Consider the following 22553-nt stretch of genomic DNA (forward strand, 5'->3'; position numbering starts at 1 on the left):
GCCATCAAATTAAATATATTCCCTGTTCTGATGCCTGCTGTGAGGAGCTGATTTGATGCAAATGTGATATTTCTTCCCATCTGTGACTGGAAGCTGCTGTGAGCAATTAGAGACTCTGAGCATTATACAAGAGATCTCTTCTGGGTTGCAGTGTTGCAACATGTTTGGGTTACATGATACAGTTTGAAGCCTGTCACTCTTGTTTTCCTGGTTAAACCCACTGCAATTGTTGACCTGTCTTTTTTTAAATAGCTCACGGTTAAAATATTCGGACCATTTTGGGCATCACGGTGACACAGTGGTTAGCACTGCTGACTCACAGCACTAGAGTCCCGGGTTCAATTCCAGCCTCGGGTGACTGTCTGTATGGAGTTTGCACTTTCTCCCGTGTCTGTGTGGGTTTCCTCTTGGTGCTCCGCAGTCCAAAGATGTGCAGGTTAGGTGGATTGGCCATGTTAAATTGTCCCTTGGTGTCTGAGAGGTTAGGTGGGGTAACTGGGTTAGGGGGATAGGGTGGAGGTGTGGGCTTAAGTAGGGTGCTCTTTCCAAGGGCTGGTGCAGACTCGATGGGCCGAATGGCCTCCTTTTGCACTGCAGATTCTATGATTCAAATACTGGCAGGAATTAAGCATTTTACGACGGAACATTTGTGAAGCGCACTGACATATATATGAAAAGGAGGACTGGAAAAAAGTCGTCCAGATTTGGACAGCCATTAATCCATTCCTTTACGTGGAACAAAACTGATGCAAATTCAGGAAATTCACAGGAATTTTCTCTCCAAATCCATAAGTCAATCCAGAAGACTGCGATTCCCCATGAATCATCGTTATTTCAACTAATAGCTCACCATCTACATCTGGATGTGTCTTCTTCACTCAGGAACTTGTCAAGTTGTCTTTTAAAGGGTCAGAGTGAATTTAGATCCATGGTATGTTCCCCAGTTCAAATACATCCATGAAAAGAAAGGCTTCTCAATTTCCAACCTAACAATGCACCCAAAGATTTTACATGTATGCCGTTCTGTCTTACCATGACATTGTGCCACAAATACATATCCGACTTGACTGAATCACATCCATTCATCACTTGAAAAATCCGAACCCTCCAAATCTGTTAATCTAAATTAAATAGCCTGAATCCTTGGGTGCCCATCCTCATAAGTAAGGGACTGAAAAGGTAAGTTGTAATTTTCTACTGAACCTCAGCATCCTTTCCCATGTGAAGGGATCAAAATGGAGCAGGGTGTTCCCAAGTGCATCTGCCCCAAAGATTAAAATAGCTCATGTATATTGTGGTCTTCATCTTACACTCAATGTCGTAGACATTGGAAAGTCAGCCATCAGATCTCCATCATGATTATTTACGAATTCAGCCACTTGACAAAAATAACAAGGAGACTTGGAGTTTGCAAAACATGACGGTGCACACAGCAAAACACAGCAAAGTTTAAATGACACCAATTTTCACTTACAATTCTCGCTTAATTGTGGCCTTGAGCCTTTAAGGAACATTGAGGCCAGAAGATCCATAGTTCACCAATAGCAAGGAAGACAACAGAATTGAATTTTATCTGATAAAGGTAGAAAATATGGGAAGAAACTTTTCCAAGAAGATGTATTCAAATATCTGGGGTATCAAGGAAGACTTGCAAAGGACTCGATAGTTTCACATTGAAGCAAGAAACCTGATACAGGCTCCCTCACAAGTCGAGAATACAACATGGTTGGTTTATTTCAATTAAATACAAAACAAAACAAAATAGAATAAATGTTTCTGATGTAATTGATTTGGATCCAGAGACAGAAGGGACAATACTGAAATCTAAAATAATTAAGCTGTGAATTTATTTGTATCCACGCACAGGGATTATTGTGGCCAACATTCTTTGGTTCCAGAAATAATGTTTTCTTTAAAACTGAAGTGGAATGTACTCATGTTTTGCTCAATGTCACCTCGTTATTTAATATCACTAGTCACTTAATCCAAATTAGAAAGAGAATAGATACAGTACATGTGGTGCCCCAAAACATGAAAGTTGACAATAGAACATTACAGCGCAGTACAGGCCCTTCGGCTCTCGATGTTGCGCCGACCTGTGAAACCACTCTAAAGCCCATCTACACTATTCCCTTATCGTCCATATGTCTATCCAATGACCATTTGAATGCCCTTAGTGTTGGCTTAGTTTTGGGACAGTCATATTTTTGGATGAATCTGAAATGGTTTCCGATGATTTTCAAGAAAGCCTGATCTACGAGCACCACTAAAGAGCTTTGTCCACTTTGCGTTCTGAATGAAAAACCAAACTTGGATTTACAGGGCAGTGAGACAGCAAAACGGGCCGCTTGTGATTAATGGCTACTCTGTTGATTGGGTTCTGGCAAGTTACCAATTAAGCTAAGTGCACAGAGGGAAGGTCACCCAAATGTGTCAGTCATTTCGCATGGATATAGCAACATTAGTTTAAGGATTAAGGATTAGTTAAATTATTCAATTTTTGCTTCTAAACTCTGGAATTATTTCCTGGAATAGATGAATTACTTAGAAACCCATTCAACTCTGCTGATGCCGGATTGAACGACCACCAGGCATCTACCGGCCTCACCGAGAAAACTCCAGCCGGGCGCCATTTAGCACTGGTCCCCACAAACGGGGAGCAGGCGGAATGGCACTTGGGGAGTTTCCCAAGTGTTTGGAGACCCCTGGATGGTCAGCATCTGGGCAGGATGGTATGCTGGCAAAGCTGGTGCCACCTGGGCACCTTGGCACTGCTAGCCTGACACCCTGGTAGCATCATACGGGTGACAGCCCGTCACTTCCAGTGCCCGGGGAACTACCAGTCTGGCAGGGGTACCGCCAGGCTGGCAGTGCCATGGTGCCAGGCTGGCATTTTGCCTGCACCTGGGATCAGACCTGGGGATGCCCTGTCCACGTGAGGTGGGTTGTGGGGAGTGGGGGGGGGGGGGCCCAGAGGACCCCTTATAGGCTTGGGTGTTGGAGGGGTCCAGGGGTCACTTAGTGGAGCTCCTTAGTGCAGAAAATGACACTACGTGCGGTCTCGGGTGGTTGGGTTCCCCGCTGGGGCCCGAAATAGCAACAGAGTGTCGTACGATAGCGGGGTTGTTCCCCGGCACTTGTACAATCCTGCCCAGAACGGACTCTTGATTTTGTTTGGTTCGATCGCGCCCAATGACTTTGGCCTTAACAATGGAGTGGGGAATATTTCTGCTCATCAATACAGGATGTGGGACTAGGAGACGCAAAATCAGAAGCAACGGAAGGGTTGAGAGAGTGGTGGTGAAGTCAAGCTGGTTGTACATATTCATGTGGAATCTGAACTTATGTTACAGATGGCTGTCTGGCCACTGGCTTGGGTCACTGTCTGTGAGGTGTCTGTACGTTCTCCCTATGTCTGCGTTTGTTTCCTCCGGGTGCTCCGGTTTCCTCCCACAAGTCCCAAAAGACGTGCTGTTAGGTGAATTGGACATTCTGAATTCTCCCTCTGTGTACCTGAACAGGTGCCGTGAGTGTGACGACAAGGGGCTTTTCACAGTTGAAGGGACTGGGTGTGGCCTGTGTGGGGGGAGGGGGTGTCCGACCCCGGGGGGGGTCCTCCGTAGTGTCCTGGCCCGCGATCGGGGCCCACCGATGGGCGGGCTGGCCTCTCTGCCCCCCCCCCCTCCTTTCCTCTGCGATGGCTCCTGTAGCCCTGCGCCATTTGGCGTTGGGGCCGCCGCGGGGATGAAGGCCACTGTTCATGCGCTAGTTGGCGCCGGCCCAACTGCACATGAGCGGACCCCGCAGCACCGGGTTCAGGCCGGGATCGGCAGCTGGGGCGGCGGAGGCCACTCTAGCGCCGTCCTCGCCCCCTGTGGGCCGCAGAATGGGGTCTCGGAACGGGCGCCGACGCCAGAGTAAAACACTCCCGTTTTTCCTCCGGCGACGGCTCTTAGCCGCCCGTTGGGAGAATCCCATTTCTTACTCAAGGTGCTGTGTTGAGGCACCTTAGTTGTCCGATTGACTAGAACAGTCTGGTACTTTTTTTTTCAGGGCTCCTCTCTCTCCCTGATGAAAAGCAGTCGGTCTTTGATGCGGTCCCTCTGTGAAAAATAGCTTGAATTTTATCTGTTATATCTTTTACAGAGAGCCAAGATGGCCATTGTACCATATGACCTCACATCACTGCCAAGCAAGGTCCCAAATAAGGTACTGTAATAATTTGAATTACAGTCTACATCATTCTCCCACCTGCAGTTCTTTGTTCTTGATGAGGACATATTTGCATTCTTACAATGAGCGCTGACAGAATTTAATTTATCTTCTGGTCTGACAAACATCGAGTCCATATTGAATGAACAATTGTCTTTGTCTTCTTGAAAGATAAATACAGGATGACTCTCGGAGCTATCTTGATATTAATAATCTGTCGCGAGGAATTAAAACACAGAGTTGTAGGAAAGATGGACACGGATTTGTAAGAAGTCTTTTTAAAAGTGTAGATGTTTAAAAGGAAGTGACAATATTGTCACGCCAGAATGGAGATGACACATGATGGATAAGAATGGCACCCAGTGAGGGGAGGTGGTCCTACCCAACTGAGGGGAAGGATTGGAGGATGGTGGCGTGGTCAAAAGCTGTAGACAGTTGAAAAGATGAAAGAGGGTAAAGTTTTACCCCAGACACTGTCACATCGGATGTCAGTTATAACTTTGATGTGGAGATGCCGGCATTGGACTGGGGTGGGCACAGTAATAAGTCTTATAACACCAGGGTAAACTCCACCAGGTTTGTTTTGAATCACTAGCTTTTGGAGCGCAGCTCCTTCCACAGGTGAAAGAAGAGGGGGGTTCCAGAAACTCATATACAGACAAAGTCAATGATGCAAGACGATACTCCGAATGCGAGTCTTTGCAGGTAATTAAGTCTTTCCAGGTCCAGGTGGAGTGACTTTGTTCAAGGCTGTACCAATGCTGCGGCAGTGTGGAATTCTGACCAGAGGAAGAATTAAAATACGGAGTTGCAGGAACGATAGACGCGGATTGGCTCAAAGTCTTTGGAGAAAATAAGGAAGGTTGAGGCTGGGGAAGTTGTTTGCAGGGTCAGAGAGCTCAATGGTGGTTCAGTATACACTGAAGGATCAATAATTGAGGCATGATAATTGCAAATGTAATTATCAGTGAGGCACACTTTTGCTATGTTCCAGACTTTATGCATTCAAATAATGATTTATAATTTGGTCTGAGCTTACAATACAAATTGAAGAAATACAGCCATCACTTTGGTCACTGAAAAGTAGCCAGTTTTAATCAATATTTTAGAAGCTAAAACAGCAACAAGCAATTAACTACTCTCTAGAGCATACTATATTGTCTATTAATTATTATAATTCTAAATAGCATTTGTGTGACAGATGCAGGGAGCAACATTTTAATAGACTTCTTCAGTCAAACACAGCGAGACCCTAATGGAGCATGTTCATCTCTGAAAGAGGCAGGAAATAATTTAAAACGCTATGGGAAATGTCCCATAGATTATTAAGCAAGCTCAAGGTACAGAATAAAATCCTGCATCTCTAGACGCAATGAGACACTTGTAATGATTCACAATCGCTCAGTTACTATTGACCACAGACACACCAGTCAACAACAGATCTTTTTTCAGTGAAACAGCGGGTGAACATTTGCTGAAGAATTCTCAGTTCATGAAGTGGAGTTTTCTATGTTATGTATACAATCCTTCCTCAGTTTTGTTACCTCCTTACCCGTGATAGGCCCAATGGCACATTTAGCTGAGAACCTATCTAAATCTGTTACCTGTTTTAATCTTAGCTATCTGTAATAATGCTCATGAGGCCCACGGGGATACCCTAATTGATCTCCCCCTGGTACTTGTGGAATTCGAGCTTCCTTGCTAGTGTGTGGAGGCCCACCTAGTTGGGCTCATTACTAGACGATATAAAAGTCAACGTGGACAGAGACTGGCATCTTGGTAGCCCCGACGGGGACTTGTGTATGTACACCGCTGTAGTGGCTGTTTCCTTTGACCTAAATAAACTACCGTTTACTTACCTTCTCGGGCCTCCCGGGTCTTCATACTGGCGAGGAGGCAAGAGCAGCTATTATGATTCTGGACACCCCAGCCACATTAGTATATTACTCCGCAGAACGTCATTAGTGAAGTTTCAAAATACGTTCTTCAGGAAATTAGAGGCCTTCGAATGTAGGATTGGCGCAATACGGCAAACGAATGCGTTACTTCTTCCAGGCGAACGGCATCAGTGGAGAGGACCGACGGAAGGTATTCCTCCTGATGGACTGCGGGGTCCCAAACTTTGGCATAATCAAAAGCCTCGTACTCGGCAGCCCCAGACTCAAAGTCATTTGATGAACTAGTGGAGTTGGTGTCGACCCATTATGACCTGAAAGCGTCTGTGATTATGCAATGGTACCAATTTCACAGCTGCGTGGATTCCGAGGGCATCGATAACCTACTTTGTGCCACGGCTCAGAAGGCTGGAAGAATATTGTGAATTCAGTCCATCCCTCTCGGAGATCTTAAGGGACTGTTTGGTGTGCGAGATTAACAACGTGACAACTCAGAGGATGTTGTTGGAAGAATTAACATTGGACCTGAAAAAAGCCATTGAGATTGCCCGTCACATGAGAACACGAAGAAGGGGGATTCAGGAACTCATGAGTTCCATTGACTACAGCGTCCATCATGTTAGATGACTCCCGAACTGGAGTGCACCAACTACTCAGCGCAGTACTCGCATGACCGGATCGCCACGGAAACAGCAACCAAGTGCATAATGTTGCGTTTGGGCTCAATGGTTAAGGGCCACCACAGACCAGTGTGACAGCTCCCCGGAGGAAAGTGGGGAGAACTAATTGTATTGCCAAGCTTGCGGTTGCAGAACGCGCAGCAACAAAGACAGCCAGAATCAGCAAAACGCGCCACCCTGGGAAGATGACAAGGTTGCGTTGAGCCGAGACCTTGTATGTGGCCAAGCCTGAGAAAGGTGACCTGATGCAGCTGAATTGCATCATGACCCCTAAAATGGTACCGATTCGGACTCAACTTCAAGTCAACAGGCACCCCCTGGTAATGGAGATCGACACGGGCTGCCATCTCCATCATCAGACCTTCTGCCGGCTTTGCATGGGCATTCTGCCCTTGAGTTTATGCAATACCAAGGTCCAGTTGTCAACATATACTGTCTGGACCGATATCTCACGCGGTGTGTAGAGGATCTGTACACGAAGTTAGCAGGGGGCCATTCGTTCACTCGACTGGATATGCGCCACGTGTATCTCCAACTAGAGCAAGACACAGCATCTCGAAAGTTTCCATGAATAGCCATAGGGGTCTGTATACTCAGCTCCCCTTTGGGGTCTCAACGGCGTTTGTGATATTCCAGAGGGTGATGGAAGGCATTCTCCAGCGGCTACTCAAAGTGGCAGTATACCTGGACTTGCACGTGCTCATTACGGGGGCCACCGAGAAAGTCCACTTGGATAATCTGGAAGAGATCTTCAGGAGGTTCTCCTTAACGGGCTTCCACCTGAAGAGAGGCAAGTATGTGTTTCAGGTGAAGATGGTCAAGTACCTGGGATACCACAGACAAGAATGGCATACACCCAGTAGAAGGGCATAAATGAGCTCTAACACCATAACATTCACACCTCTTTAACCTGGTGTTACCCCATCTCTGGATCTGTAAAGATTTAATAACCTGCTAATGCTCGCATTCCAAGCATTGTCTGGCATCTTTGAATCTGTCTATATATATATTTCTGGAACATACCTCTGCATTCACCTGACGAAGGAGCAGCGCTCCGAAAGCTAGTGACATCAAACCAAACCTGTTGGACTTTAACCTGGTGTTGTAAGACTTCTTACCATAAAATACGTCCAAACTGAGGTCTTTTTTGCAACTTGTGAACTGTTACGGGAAGTTTATCTGGAATTTAGCCATTCTTTTTACACCTCTTCATCCTCATGTGCTGCTAAAGAATAATCAAAGATGGGAATAGGGAATGCCACAAGAGGAAGCGTTTGCTAGGGTGAAGGGGCAGCGACTATCTTCCCAGCTGTTGACACATTACGTGCGATGCCTCCCTGTATTGCATTTGAGCAGTGTTAACCCATTGGTGAGAGGACGGCACAGAATGCTCAATAGCATATGTTTCTCGGATCCTGGCCGATGCGGAACGCTGCTACACCCAGATAGCGAAAGAAGGGTTGGCCATGATATATGCAGTCAAAAAATTTCATCAGTATGTCTGAGGATGTCAAATCTTTATCATCACAGACCATAAGCCCTTGCTGTACCTTTTCAAGGATTAGTAGAGTTCCCCATAGCCTCAGCCCGGATCAGTGAAAGGCCTTGTTATTAGCGGCTTACGAGTATATGTTTCAGCATCGCCCAGGTATGCAGACAGCAAACGCCCTCAGTGGACTCTCGCATGAGATCCTCTGCTCCACCAGTAACGGACAAGGTCGTGGCAACGCTGAATTTTAAGGACACTGCCGATAATGACCTTGCAGGTTCATACATTGACCCATAGAGATCCCACATTAGCAAAACAATGCCACATCATCCTGCACGGTGGGTTACAGCGAAGCACCCCAGCAGCCCCACAGTCCTACATTACGAAACAGCAGGATTGCAATGTGGAAGATGGTTTCCTCCTATGGGGAGCTTGCGTGATAATTCCATGTCTGGGTCAAGAGACGATCCTACTGGACACCCTGCCACCCCTAAGATGAAGATGTTAGCAAGGAGCTATGTGTGGTGGTCTGGAATTTATGGTGACATTCAGAGCATTCACAGTAAAACAATGTCTGGCATGCTACAAACACCAGAAGCTCCCTCTGTTGGCCTGACTCCATCCCTGGGAATGGCCAGGGCACCCCTGGGTGCGGTTGCATGCTGACCTCACCAGGCTGTTCATGGGGTCTATGTTTCTGGTCCCCATGGATGCCCACTCCAAGTGACTGGACGTGCAGCAGATGCCCACCACCACCTTGAGAACTACCATGAGGAGTGGTTTGTGTGTTCCAAGTGCTAAGGCACATTCAGACTGCACTATCCTCGAATGGTTTGGCGGAATGGGCGGTGTAAACATTCAAACAAGGCATGAGGAAACAGAATATGGGCTCCCTTGATACAAGGCTGTCAAAGTTCCTGTTCCATTCTCAGATCATGACTCATGTCACAACTGGGGTAGCACTGGCCGAGCTATTTCCGGGCCGTCACCTTTGAACCCCCTGAGGCTGACATTTCCAAATCTAGGGGAGAAAATAGAGTCAAAGCAGGAGCTCCAAAGGAAGTACCATGACCACCTTGGAGACACCGTGCATGTCTGTAATTTCAGGGACAATGTCAATTGTATCCCTGGTGTCTGTTTCGTACAAGGTCAGAATCTGAGAGAAGACCGCACGGAAACATGTGGACCATCTCAGAGGCAGAGAACCCACCTCTGAGGAAGCCACGTCAGGTACATTGGTGTCTCCATCGCCTCTGGAACCGGCTCACATTCCAGAGACACAACCCTCTGTGAGCCAGCATCCGGACTGACATGACAACGACGACCAGTGCACAGACGCAGAAGTGTCAGTACTTAAGGATGCCGCTGCAACTGGAGCCAAACTCCCGGCAGTGATTCTCCATTGTTTGGCGTGAAAAGGGGATCAGCAAATCGATACACACACGCACACCCCTGGATGTGGCCCCACCACTGAAAGAGGTGCAATCACACGAGAAGCGGCGAAGAAGGCCTCCTCCTCTGGCCACTGGAGGGGTACTGAACTTGGGGGAGGATGTAATAACCCTTATGAGGCCCATGGAGATGCACAAATCGATCTCCTGTCGGGACTCTCGGAATACGAGCTACCCGCCAGTAGGAGGAGGCCGGCCCAATTGGGGCTCATTATTAAACTAAATAAAAGACAACTTGGAAACGGACCAGCATTCTGGTCGTCTCAACAGGGATGGTGTGTACACCGCGTAGTGGTCGCTTCCTTGACCCAAGTTGCTTCATAATTGGAGGTAAATAAAATCAGCGAATCAATGATGGCAATAAATTTGACCATTTGTTTTTTTTTTAATAAACATTTTATTGAGGTATTTTTGGTATAGTGACAACAACAAAATAAACAATATACATGAAACCATAAACATAGTGCAAAAGCCATTTACCTCTCGTACAGGTCCCACCCTTATTGACCCATTACTCTAATCTAAACTACTCCCCCCCCCCCCCCCCCCTGTCTGCTGACGATTAATTTCCCACAAAGAAGTCGACAAACGGTTGCCACCTCTGGGTGAACCCTAACAGTGACCCTCTCAAGGCTAACTTGATTTTCTCCAAACAGAGAAAGCTAGCCATGTCCGATAGCCAGGTCTCCGACATTCGTGGGCTTTGAGTCCCTCCAAGCTAGTAGTATCCGTCTCTGGGCTACCAGGGAAGCAAAGGCCAGAACATCTGCATCTTTCTCCTCCTGGATTCCCGGATCTTCTGATACCCTGAAAATCGCCACCTCTGGACTCAGCGCCACCCTTGTTTTTAACACCGTGGACATGACCCTCCACCTTCTCTTCCAACCCGATCGGGGCCCCCCAGCCCTTCTACCAGCTCCCTGTCCACCTTTGGGAAATTCAGCCCCTCCAAGAAGTGCCTCATTCCCTCTGGCCCCAGAGGGGGTTCCGACCTGTATAGCCTGCTGTAGAAATCCCTAAATGTCTTATTCACCCTTACTGAATCACCAACCAGGTTCCCATCTCCGTCCTTTACTTTCCCTATCTCCCTAGCTGCCTCCCTCTTCCTGAGCTGCTGTGCAAGCATTCTGCTGGCCTTCTCTCCATGTTCATAGATCCCTCCTCGCCTTTCTCAGCTGCTCCACCGCCCTCCCTGTGGTCAGCAAGCTAAACTCCGCCTGTAACCTCTGCTGTTCCCTTAAAAGCCCTGCCTCTGGGGTCTCCGCATACCTTCTATCAATCTGTAGTAACTCCTTTACCAGTCGGTCCGTCTCCGCCCTGTCCACCTTCTCCCTATGGGCCCAGATCAAGATCAGCCATCTCCTGACCACCGCGTTCAGTGCTTCCCACACCACCACTGCTGAAATTTCCCCATGTCATTGACCTGCAGGTAGCTCTGAATACATTTCCTCAGCCGCTCGCACACCCGTTCGTCAGCCAAAAGTCCCACATCCAACCTCCAGTGCGGGCGCTGGTTACTCTCTTTACTAACCTGCAGGTCAACCCAGTACGGAGCATGGTCTGAGACTGTAATTGCCGAGTAGCCCATGTCCACCAGCCCAGCCATCAAGGCCCTGCTCCAAATAAAGAAATCAATCCGGGAATACACTTAATGTTTCTGTGAGTAGAAGGAGTACTCCTTCACCCTCGGCTGCCCAAATCTCCATGGATCCATCCCACCCCCCCATCAGCTCCATGAACCCTCTTAGTTCCTTTGCCATTGCTGGCACCCTGCCTGTTTTCGAGCTTGATTGGTCCAAGCCAGGGTCAATAACTATGTTGAAGTCCCCATCCAATGACCAACCTGTGCGAGTCCAGGTCCGGTATCTTCCCCAGCATCCTCTTTATAAACTCCACATCATCCCAATTTGGCGCATACACATTTACTAATACCACCTGCACTCCCTCCAGTTTCCCGCTGACCATAATGTACCGACCTTCCACGTCCGAGACTATTCTACCCGCCTCAAACACCACACGCTTATTGATCAGGATAGCGACTCCTCTAGTCTTTGAATCTATTCCCGAGTGAAAGACCTGACTGACCCAGCCTTTCCTCAGTCTAACCTGGTCCGTAACTCTGAGGTGCATCCCCTGCAGCATTACCACATCCGCCTTCAATCCCCTAAGATGAGCGAGCACACGTGCCCTTTTGACCGGTCCATTTAACCCTCGAACATTCCAGGTGATCAGCCTAGTTGGGGGGCTCATTGCCCCGCCCCCCCCCCCGCCGATCAGCCATCCCCTTTTTTGGGCCTCATCAGTATCCAGCCCGTGCTCCGCACCTCCACCGGTCCATCCCCAGGCAGCCCCCAACTACCTCTCTGTCCCTCAGCCCAAGTCCCTCCCTCGTCAGCAGAACATTCACCCCCCCCCTCCCCCCCCAGTAACAACATTCTGTAATCCAACCCCTTTACTAAACCAAACATATGCACCCCCCCCCCCCACTGCGCTTCCGAGACCGAGCTCGCCCAGCTAGCTTGGTGGCCCCCATTCCCAGCGCCAGATAGTTTCCCATTTATTGTTCCCACCCCACCCTCCATCCCACTCATACAAACAAACCCCAATATCAAACAATCCCCACACAAATGCCCAACAGAATAACACCAAGATCAAAACAAGCACCCCTCCATCCCCCAACAATGCAAATGAAAACCTTAACTCACTCAGCTCTACCGCTGGTTCCAAATCAATGCAAACGGCATCACAAACATCTTCCTTGAAAATCAAAACGGGAAACTTTTTCCAAAAACAGAGAAACAAAAGGAAAAAACAAAAACGTGAACGTTGCAGCCAAGTTCAAAAGTTCTCAATCCATCACCAGCTCTTTCTTTTTCGCAAAGTCCAACGTGTCCTCAGGCGACTCGAAGTAGAAGTACTGATCCTCATGCGTGACCCAGAGACGGGCTGGGTATAACAGTCCAAACTTCACCTTTTTCTTAAAAAGGATCGACCTGATCTGGTTGAAGCCTGCTCTCCTCCTGGAGACCTCCCATTTACAGCTCTGTGTCTGCTTGGCCCACTGCGCTCCTTATCCGAGAACCTGTGGAATCTCACCACCATTGCCCTCGGGGGATCTCCCATTCGCGGCTTCCTCGCGAGTGCTGTGTGAGCCCCATCCACCTCCAAGGGCCGGGAGAATGCCCCATCCGCAGCAGCTTCACAAACATGCCTGCGATGTATTCCCCAGCATCCGTTCCTTTGGACCCCTCCGTGAGCCCGACAATTCTTAAGTTCTGCCGGCGGGACCGATTTTCTAGGTGCCACCGGAAGTTAAATTTGACCATTTGTGAGCTAATGTACTTCTGGAGCAGTGTTTCTGCTATAAAATATATAAAATGGGCAAGATTTAGTGAGCCTGTTAACCCAGTAACCCCCTCTCCACTCCAAGCCCCCACAAACCTCAAGCCCAGAAGGATAAAAAAATAGGAAAATAGTTTAGTTGGGAAAATAATTTGGAGACAGCAGCTGCAGGTGAGAAGGGTGTATGCTGAATTAATTTATCCTTGATCCCAGAGGGAATGTCCAGGGAGGGGGAGAGTATGTTGGAATATGTGCTCATTTCACTGTCATGTTGAAAGGCACAACTACCATGACTGAGTAAATCTCACTCGTTTTAACTAGTAAATCTGAATCTATGTTTCAATATTGAGTTCAACAGCTTTTGACTGTGACCTGTCTCCTCCATCTTAACCCCTTTTTATTTTAATATGCCAAACATTTTCTGTCGCAGTGTAAAAATTCTCCCCCACCCCCCTTCCATACTGGGCCATCTGTCTCTTGTTCTTAAGTTTGTTACATCTTTGTGGCAATCTCTCCCAGCTACAGTATAACATCCAACACATTTTCCTTCTCTTAGTGACTCATGAAGAGTGAAATGGACTTGAAGTGTTAACTCAATTTTATCTCCCGGCAGGTGCTTCCAGGCCTACTGAGTTTTTCTGGCAATCTCTGTTTTTGTTTCAGCTCCCAGCATCCGCAGTATTTGCACATTGAATCTGTTTATATTGACCATTGTCTCCAGTGACTGCTTCTGCCGATTGCAGTGCATGTCGATAAATATGTACAGATAATAGAGATTCGACATACACAGAGATATATATTATTTATTTTCCTTCACACATTGCCAGCTATCTAAAACAATGGTGCTTTTGTTTCAAACCACTACAGTCCAAAGATGTGGAGGTTAGGTGGATCGGCCATGCTAAATTGCCTCTTAGCGTCAAAAAGGCTGGGTGGAGTTACTGGGATAGGGTGGAGGCATAGATTTTAAGTTGGGTTCTCTTTCCAAGAGTTGGTTCAGACTCGATGGGCCGAATAGCCTCCTTCTGCACTGTAAATTCTATGATGAATAATTAATCATTATTCCAAATCTCAATAGTTTATGCCAATTTACGAGACAGGATAATCAGTGGCCACTTATCATGATGTTAGAACATTGTGTCCTGATTAAAATGAGGGATTAGCTGGGAAGCATGGAAATATGAGGTGATCAAGGGATTGAAGGTATTTATAACACAATTGAAGCATGAGGAAAATTACTGACTGGAAATTGGGTACCTAGAATTTCTCTACTAATGCATAAGGAAGATCATTTTACCTTACCTGGACTAGAGTGCAATACCAGAGCTTTAACAAGTGTTTTGAGAGAATGGACTTGAGATAGATCTTTTCCCACAGATGATTAGTCTTGGAGAATAATCTCCCAGTTACATAATTTCAGGCCACTTTGAGTTACGCCTTTTAAAAAGGTAATAGTTAGCAATGAGCTTGAGGATTATGATCACAAGTAGAGAGACACTTTTAATCATTCCTGGGGTGTTGGCACTGCTGGCTAGGCTAACATTTATTGCCCATTCCTAACTATTCTTGAGAAGGTGGTGGTGAGCCACCTTCTTCAACCTCTTCAGTCCATACAGTATATCTAGACACAGGTTGTGACAGTGAAGGAACAATATATATCCAAGTCAGGATGGTATGTGACTTGGAGGGGAAGTTGCAGGTGGTGTGTTTGCTGCCTTATCCTTCGAATTGGTAGAGGTTTGGAATTCAGAAGATGCTGTCATAAGGGCCCGGCTAACTTGCTGCAATGCATCTTGTAGCTCTTGTAGAAAGTCATCTGGGAAGAACAGTGCACAAGTTTATACCATTTCATAATAGCATGGTCATTGGTGGTCTTTTTTATCATTGTTGCTTCTTTATATACAGAGAGAAAGACAAGAGTAACAATGCTGCAGGAATACTATTGTCTCCAAACAATCCACAAAAAAGCATATCCTGACAGACGCACCACCATCGTCTCGAGACAAGGAGGGATGACCATCAGATTCAGTCATGCCAGTCAGTCAAGTGCTAGGAAATGTATTGCATGACTACCTTCTTCATTGCTGAAGTGGCTTCAGGAAGCTCTTTCCTCTTTCAGGCATAACGTCTTTTATCTTCAACAACTCTTAATTATGTATAAAACCTGACTGCCAAATACTTGAGTACGGTCCCCATCCCAAAGAGGTTATGGTAACACCTCTTTGGGATGGGGACCGTACTCAAGTATTTGTGGACACATCTTATCAATGAAACTTGCTGTCTGTAAGGTTACTGCTAGTTCATCTCTACCATTCAACAATTCTTTCTCCATCACATAAACATTCTTAGCTTACTCCATCAGTATTAATTTTTCAGAATAAAAAGAGAAAATGCTTGAAATGTTTCACAGGTCAGGCAATATCTGTGGAGAGAGAAACATTTAACATTTCAGTTCTATGACCTTTTTTCAGTTTTAATTGTTGTTTCACAATTACTGAATTCCCCACCTTCTTCCTGGTAGGCTCCAAATATACTACTGGAGATACCTTTCTTCCTTTTCACATCTTACTGCATTCAAGACTGATCAGATAGTCTCCTTTGTCCCCAACTACGTCTCTCTGTCTTCACTAACATCTACAACTTTCAAGATCTACTTCGACAGCACTTTTAAAATCTGCAACCTCTACCACTACAAAGCAAAAGGGCACACATTAGCACCTGCACGTTTCCCATCCAAGTCAGGCTTGGAAATATGTAGTCATTACTTCATTACTATGGGAATGCCTACACCACAGTGACTGTAGCAGTTCAAGAAGGCAGCTCTCACCATCACCTTCTCAAGAGCAATTACGAATTAGCAATAAATGCCGATCTTGCCAGAAATGCACACATTCCATGAACCAAATGAAATCAAAAGGTTTTTAAAAACTTACCGAAAGAGCTGCTTACCAATTTATCTTCTCCTTTGCTTTTAAGCTCTAGTCTATAGACTGTGTCCTTCCTTTTCGTTTTTTAGGAACAATAAAACTTCCACTTGTGCTCACTTTAAATATCGACCAGGCCTGTGTTTTTGTTAACAGCAGACCTTCCAGTCCTCAATGCCTATATCCAATTCATCCATTCATGCAAAATACAATGTAAATTCCAGTAACTTTTATTTTATGCGAGTTGCTGCCACTTTTATTTAATGCAATAATGGCACACAAAATGTCTTTGGTCAATGTTATGTTTTATTGCACACAGGAAATGCAGAGATCATCATGGAAACTAAATACACTTTCTGTACAGTATTTTTCAGACTTTTGTCACAAATACAAGGGAAGAAACAGCACAGTTTCTCCCTCGAGACACAAGGAACTAATCTGTGAGTGTAAAAAAAAGCAGCAACATAGGTTTACATAAAGATGTGTACACCACAGAAGGCCACACTAGCTCATTGGTGCTGACGTCATGCCGTCACAACTTTAACACAGTCCAAAAGACTTTCCATTCAGAGTTCCTAGACTTAAGATGAAAAACATTCACTGAAGTAATTAAGAGTTTGCTAAGCATTCTACGTCGTGCTTCCCTTTGAAAACTAAATACACTTTTCTGCATAATGTTGTCCAATTTTTATCTTTTTAGTTTGAATATTCTGAGGACTTGTGATTGGATAACTTTATCTCCTGGCCATGGGCAAGATGCAATGACTCTTCTATCTACTTTGCAGTGTCACTGGGTTGTTTCAGATCTGTGGTGCATTTCCAGCATTTTCTGTTTTCATTCATCTGCTGTCAAGACTTGTTTAATTCTGCATCATTTCCATACCTTCTTCAGCATGAAGCGCCAAGTACTTATGTTGAATGGATGATACGCAGCTTGACAGAATGATAGGACCAATTGCCCTCTTAACATCCCCTTCCCCACCAGGGCCAGTGAGAGAAATTATTGACCCTGGTGCACCTTCTGTTTTGGTGTCCCTCATCTCGCATTCCCTCCCCCCCCCCTCCCGCACTCTCCATTTAATCCCCCACTTCATCATATCCCTTGTGTGCTTAGATTTGGGAACTGCAGTCACATAGCAAAACTTCTTGGCTCTATTTACAAAGCCCATTGAAAGCTCAGCTTTCACTATGATACACTTTACAACCAAGGCTTGGTCAGACAATTACACAAAACATGGTTGTTTGTATCATGCAATCAGCACCGCTTCTTTGAAACTGGTTCTATGCAATATCCGGAGAGCAACATCCAAAAGGCTTGAACTTCAGAAGCACTGCAAACAACAATCCCACGAAAAAATTAGAATACTTAGAACTAACAGTCACATTTTCTATTGGGTCAAGACTCCTGGTTTCACTTCCAAGTTTAAAGATGGCAAAACCTTGCAGTAAATTAGCCCATTCACCAGCAATAATGCTACTGCTATCCCCCCAATTGGGTGTTGCGAACAGAAAAATTACATCTTGCATTGAGTATAAACATTTTCTCATTTTAAATTGAAACTAACCATATATACTTTTGTCCAGCATGGAACATATAAGAGAGTAAAGTACTGCAGATGCTGTAAATCTGAAATATGAACAGAAAGTGCTGGAATCACTCAGCAAGTCAGGCAGCATCTGTGGAGAGAGAAACTGAGTCAAAGCTTCAGGTCTATGGTCTGCACTAGCTGCACAGATGCTACCAGATGTGCTGAGCAGTTCCAACATTACTGGAGTAAAAATAACACCAATGGCCAGCCCTCTGAAAAGCAATCAGAACACGTGTGAACTTACTTCAGTAAGAAACCCAGCAGTAGATGCCCGACGTTTGATTTGACACATTATTAAACATGAATTTTTAAAGTTTTATGGTATGAATAAAACAGAAAAATTGCTGAGCAAATAAAAAATCAAATTATCAATAAATTGATAATTTTACAATAATGAGTAATTAATAAAAATGACCATGAAAAAGTGAGAAGCAGCAAGGCTAACTAATGAAGGCCCTTGTGGCACACAATCCACTCTTGCACACACTCATGCACGCAAGCACACGTGTACTCACACACTTGTATTCACACACACATGCTCTTACACACATGCATGCACGCACATGCACACGTGTGCACTCACATGCACTGTGTATTCACACACAGATGCGAGCTCACTCACTCCTTTATATACATGCTCTCACTCATTCATCACCTCACACACATTTACTCACACAGGGCTTTGCCATCATGGAAGTCTTAAGGAGAGATTGGCAGATAAAGGGCCCCAGGCCCAGAGACCACCTACAGAGGGAGGACTCAGTGGAGAGGTTAGGAAACCAAGGGCCTTGTCGGGATAAAGTAAATATCGAGGTATTAGGCAGCTTCTCACCAGGTGGGAACTTAGAAGTAAAGAAAGCAGCTCCTGACGAGGCCCAAAAAGTTCATGAGGTTACCAAGAAAGTGGGGATGGGGTGGGGGAGGGGGGACGACAAGGGAAACTGCTAGTTCTGGCGCCTCCTACTTGACTGAAGAATGTTGCTGTTCAGAACAAGAATTATCATTGACCATACAGCGGACGGCACGATGGCGCACTGCTGACTCACGGCACCGAGACTCAGGTTTGATCCCGTCCCCGGATCATTATCTGTGTGGAGTTTGCACATTCTCCCCATGTGTGGGTGGGTCTCACCCCCACAACCAAAGATGTACAGGGTAGGTAGATTGGCCATGCTAAATTGCCCCTTAAGTGGAAATTAAAAAATTAAAAAATCAATGACTATACAGATTGACAGTCTACTTAACCAATTAGCCAAGGGTCCCCTGGAGCACTGGACCCAGTGATCAGCACTCGTGCATCTCCCTCTCCAGGGCCTTACTCCCCATAATGTACAGTCTTTGTAACTTTGTCTAATTTTTTAACATTCCAGGCATTCTGTTTTCAGGTACAGCTATCATTTCAGAGTGTTTTCTTTAACGTTCCGTACACTAGACAAAGTTTAAATTAAAGCAAACTGAGAAATGTTACGCAGATATATTTTCTCATAATGATGTATACTTTTCAGTTGCCAAAGAGTTAATCAGGGATTAAAACTACACCTCAGACAGTTGAAAATTACGTTCTGGATATATTTTGCATCAAGGTGTTTCCTCTTGGTGTTTGTAAAGAATCAAAAAAAATCAATTATAGAAATGAGAATTCTCAGTGTTGGGTGACTTAAGATGTTATATTGTACCCTTGTGAAACCAGAGTGTGATCTAGCTTGAACAGTAAAACTTAACGCTTTCGAAATACATTTCAGCATTCTTGTTCCATTCTAAGTTGGCAAAATCAAGTCATTGATATGAAGTTGCTCTTCAAAGTCACTTCTACGTTCTCTGCAAATGAGGGATTATTTGTGAGAAGACTTATTGTCTTGGTTTGGGACACCAAATAGCGAAGCTGACACATCACAATCTATTTGGAAAGGCCCTTCCAGCACTCAAAAGGGCATTTTCCATCAACTAGTAGACATGAAAATCTCTGCAGATAAAAATGACAACGTTGAGGTGCGGCATCACCATGCTAGAAAATATAAATTAGAGACCAAATTTGTCATTTCATGCTCATATGTCCAGCCTTTTACCCACCTTGATTGCATTGCAGTGAAGCAAGCAGTTTGAACACTGCCCAGCGGAAACATTGCTCTGTCTCCTGGCTGTCAGGACCCCACATGAAATAAACTTCTCCAGCCTCAACTATGCTAAAAGTGGATGAGGGCTTCAGCATAAAACCATTTACAACTTGACAACAAATTGAAAACCATGGCCAGGGAGGGGGATTAGCAAAGTTTGCCTAACTTGACGTCATTCAGGGAATTCTTCTGAGTTTCATACCAAGGTGTATCCATAGCACATTTGGCCTGAAATGTTCAGTCCTGACACTGGGTTACAAAACTGGAAAAAAGCACTCCATTCCTCCCAAGCAACATATTTTGGTTCTAGAAGAACAAAGGTGACCACCGCTTTAGTATCACACTTTAAATGTGACAAACATATTCATTTACTCTCCCAATCTTCTTTCTCTAAAAACTCGTAAAAAGTAGTTATATTAACCTTATTAACAGTAATATTTTGTTTTAAAAGAGATCACAGAAAATATTTTAACATAAAGTACATTCCTCCCTCCCTCTTGAGTTTTAAACAGTTGGGAATATTGAATTATTGGACTCATAAAAACTGGGAATGCTGTTGACCATGCCCAAGATAATTTCACCCAAGATCCATACATCAGTCAAAGGCAGAGATCTTCATCCTGTGAGATTGAGCTACATTGCAATCCAGGCTCCGGAAAAGAATAGAGTTGAGTGCTAATCCATTGAATCAATTTCTTTATTGCCCACTCAACTCTCAGTCAGTAGGTCACGGGCTCAAACCCTACTCCAGGGACTTGAGCACAGGTTCTAAACTGCTACTTTAGTGCAGTACTGAGTTCGTGCTGCATTATCAGACGTGCATCTTTCAGGTGAAGTGTTAAAACCAAGGTACCATCTGCTCTCTCGGGTGGATATAAAAGATCTCGTGGCAAATGTAAACAGCAGGGTAGGTCTACTGGTGTCGTTAGCAATATTTATCTCACTGCTTTTTGTCATACCCAACTTGCATTTCCCTGCATTACAAACATGAATAGACTTGAAAAATACTTAATTAATACTGTAACACTTTCAGACATTCTGTGTTGTTGTGACATTTGCTATACAAGTACAAGTTATTCAATGCAGCTCTTCAAAAATTTCAAAACTTCAAAAAGAACATTTTGGGTATTTTCTTGTTGGAAACAGCCTTCTTCACCATAAACCTGGGATAACCAGAACTACAAATGACTGTAATAACAACTGTGTTTTAGGATCAGTTCGGAAAAAGTGTGCTTGAAGTGCTCTGAGTTTTCCCTGCCACCAAAACAAAGTGCTCACTCTCGTGCTTAGCTGATAACCAATGGAATTCGCTTGTGACAGGCAGATTAGATTGAGACACCTCCATGAGTTCCTTCTGTTTTTGGAAAAAAAAGAAAAAAACGCCATTTGAAAAGTCTCCAATGCACTTTGAGGAAGATGTCCATCTCTGCACGGAATAAAATATTGATGCCCCGTAAGGAAAATAGAATTCCTTCAAGTTGAACTCAATTCACAAATTTGCTCTTGAAGGATTTCACAACTGGTTTTTCAGGCTGAAATGCAAAAAAAACCAAGTTAAAACAGCCAGAATATGTATTGCACACCATTTAGCAAAGATAATTGCCAAACTATGCTGCAAAATATATCATAAAGCATATTGTTGCAAGTCTTTGTGCAATGGGATTACTGCCCCATCAGTTATAATTATATTTTGATGATTTGTCACCTTTGAAAATCTTCAAGCCTCGAATAGAGACCCAAGTGAGAAATTGCAGGCAATAGTTTCTTCTCAGACCTTTTTATGCTGCCTGATAACTGAGCAGCACCTCCAGGTCACCTAGATTACTGCTTGCCAATTACTTTGCTTTTCCCTCATCCCCTGTAAACAATTGGATGAAGCTCTGCTCATCACCTCATAGTGGGAGGGTAGCAGACAGTCACGACATTATACAATCCTTCACAAGCAGTATGCTTTCACACACACTCGACTAGGTTATCAGCTAGGCCGCTTCTTTCCCCTTAAAATTGCACTGTGTGTGTGGGTGGATTGATAAGTGTTGTGTTGCCTTACCATTGCGTGGCTCAAGGTGGACCAGTGGCTGATGAGTTTGAAGGTGGTGTTAATTAATTGCCATTTGCCTCCGTATAACACATGCAAATCACAGAGCTATTGCACGGTGCAGGAGATGCTCCTTGGAAAGAGCAACTTTGAAGAAGTATTCTTTATGTGAAACTACTCCTGGTGCAAGTGAGGACACATTTGTTATTGATTTCCTCCATTTGGCAGGAGATATTTCACATAGAACAGACTCTGAAGACAGTTGCCGTGAGGAGCTACTTGATTGGATTTGTTTATTGTCACGTGTACCGAGGTACAGTGAAAAGTATTTTTCTGCAAGCAGCTCAACAGATCATTAACTTGTATGAATTCTGAATGATGCAGCTGGTGAGTTTGTCTCTGGATGGGTGTCAGGAGGAATGAGGAATAAGGAATCTCAGTCCTCCACTGATGTATGAACGTACACAATGGCACCAAGCACAAAAAGTGCCTGCGGAGATGCTCTATCCAACATGAAAGCAGGACACCAAACAATACTTCATATTTAATTTGACAAAACAACGATATTACAGGCTGCAATAACTTTTAATACCTGATTTTATAAATATTTAATCTTTTAATCAAATGATACCAGGTGAATTTCAACAATTTGGAAACTATTATTGGTTCTAATTAAACTGGCAGCTGAGGGTTCAATGCAAATTGAAGTGTCACTTTTCTTTGCTCAAGTGTGTAATTACCGTTGACGACCATGCATATATATAGAACATAGAACATAGAACAATACAGCGCAGTACAGGCCCTTCGGCCCACGATGTT

General features: G+C 44.8%; 1 protein-coding gene across 1 annotated transcript in view; it reads right to left on the minus strand.

Annotated features, from left to right (window-relative positions):
* Window positions 1-17044: 17044 nt before the first annotated feature.
* The window catches only part of LOC140396925 (zinc finger matrin-type protein 4-like), a 222659-nt gene continuing 217150 nt past the window's right edge, over window positions 17045-22553 (minus strand). Inside the window, exon 7 of the mRNA XM_072485858.1 lies at window positions 17045-21228. Within this exon, the coding sequence (XP_072341959.1) occupies window positions 21210-21228 (19 nt within the window). The 3' untranslated portion in view covers window positions 17045-21209. The remainder of the gene's footprint in view (window positions 21229-22553) is intronic.

This window comes from Scyliorhinus torazame, chromosome 20, assembly GCF_047496885.1.
Source record: "Scyliorhinus torazame isolate Kashiwa2021f chromosome 20, sScyTor2.1, whole genome shotgun sequence".
In the NCBI taxonomy this organism is placed as follows: Eukaryota; Metazoa; Chordata; class Chondrichthyes; order Carcharhiniformes; family Scyliorhinidae; genus Scyliorhinus; species Scyliorhinus torazame.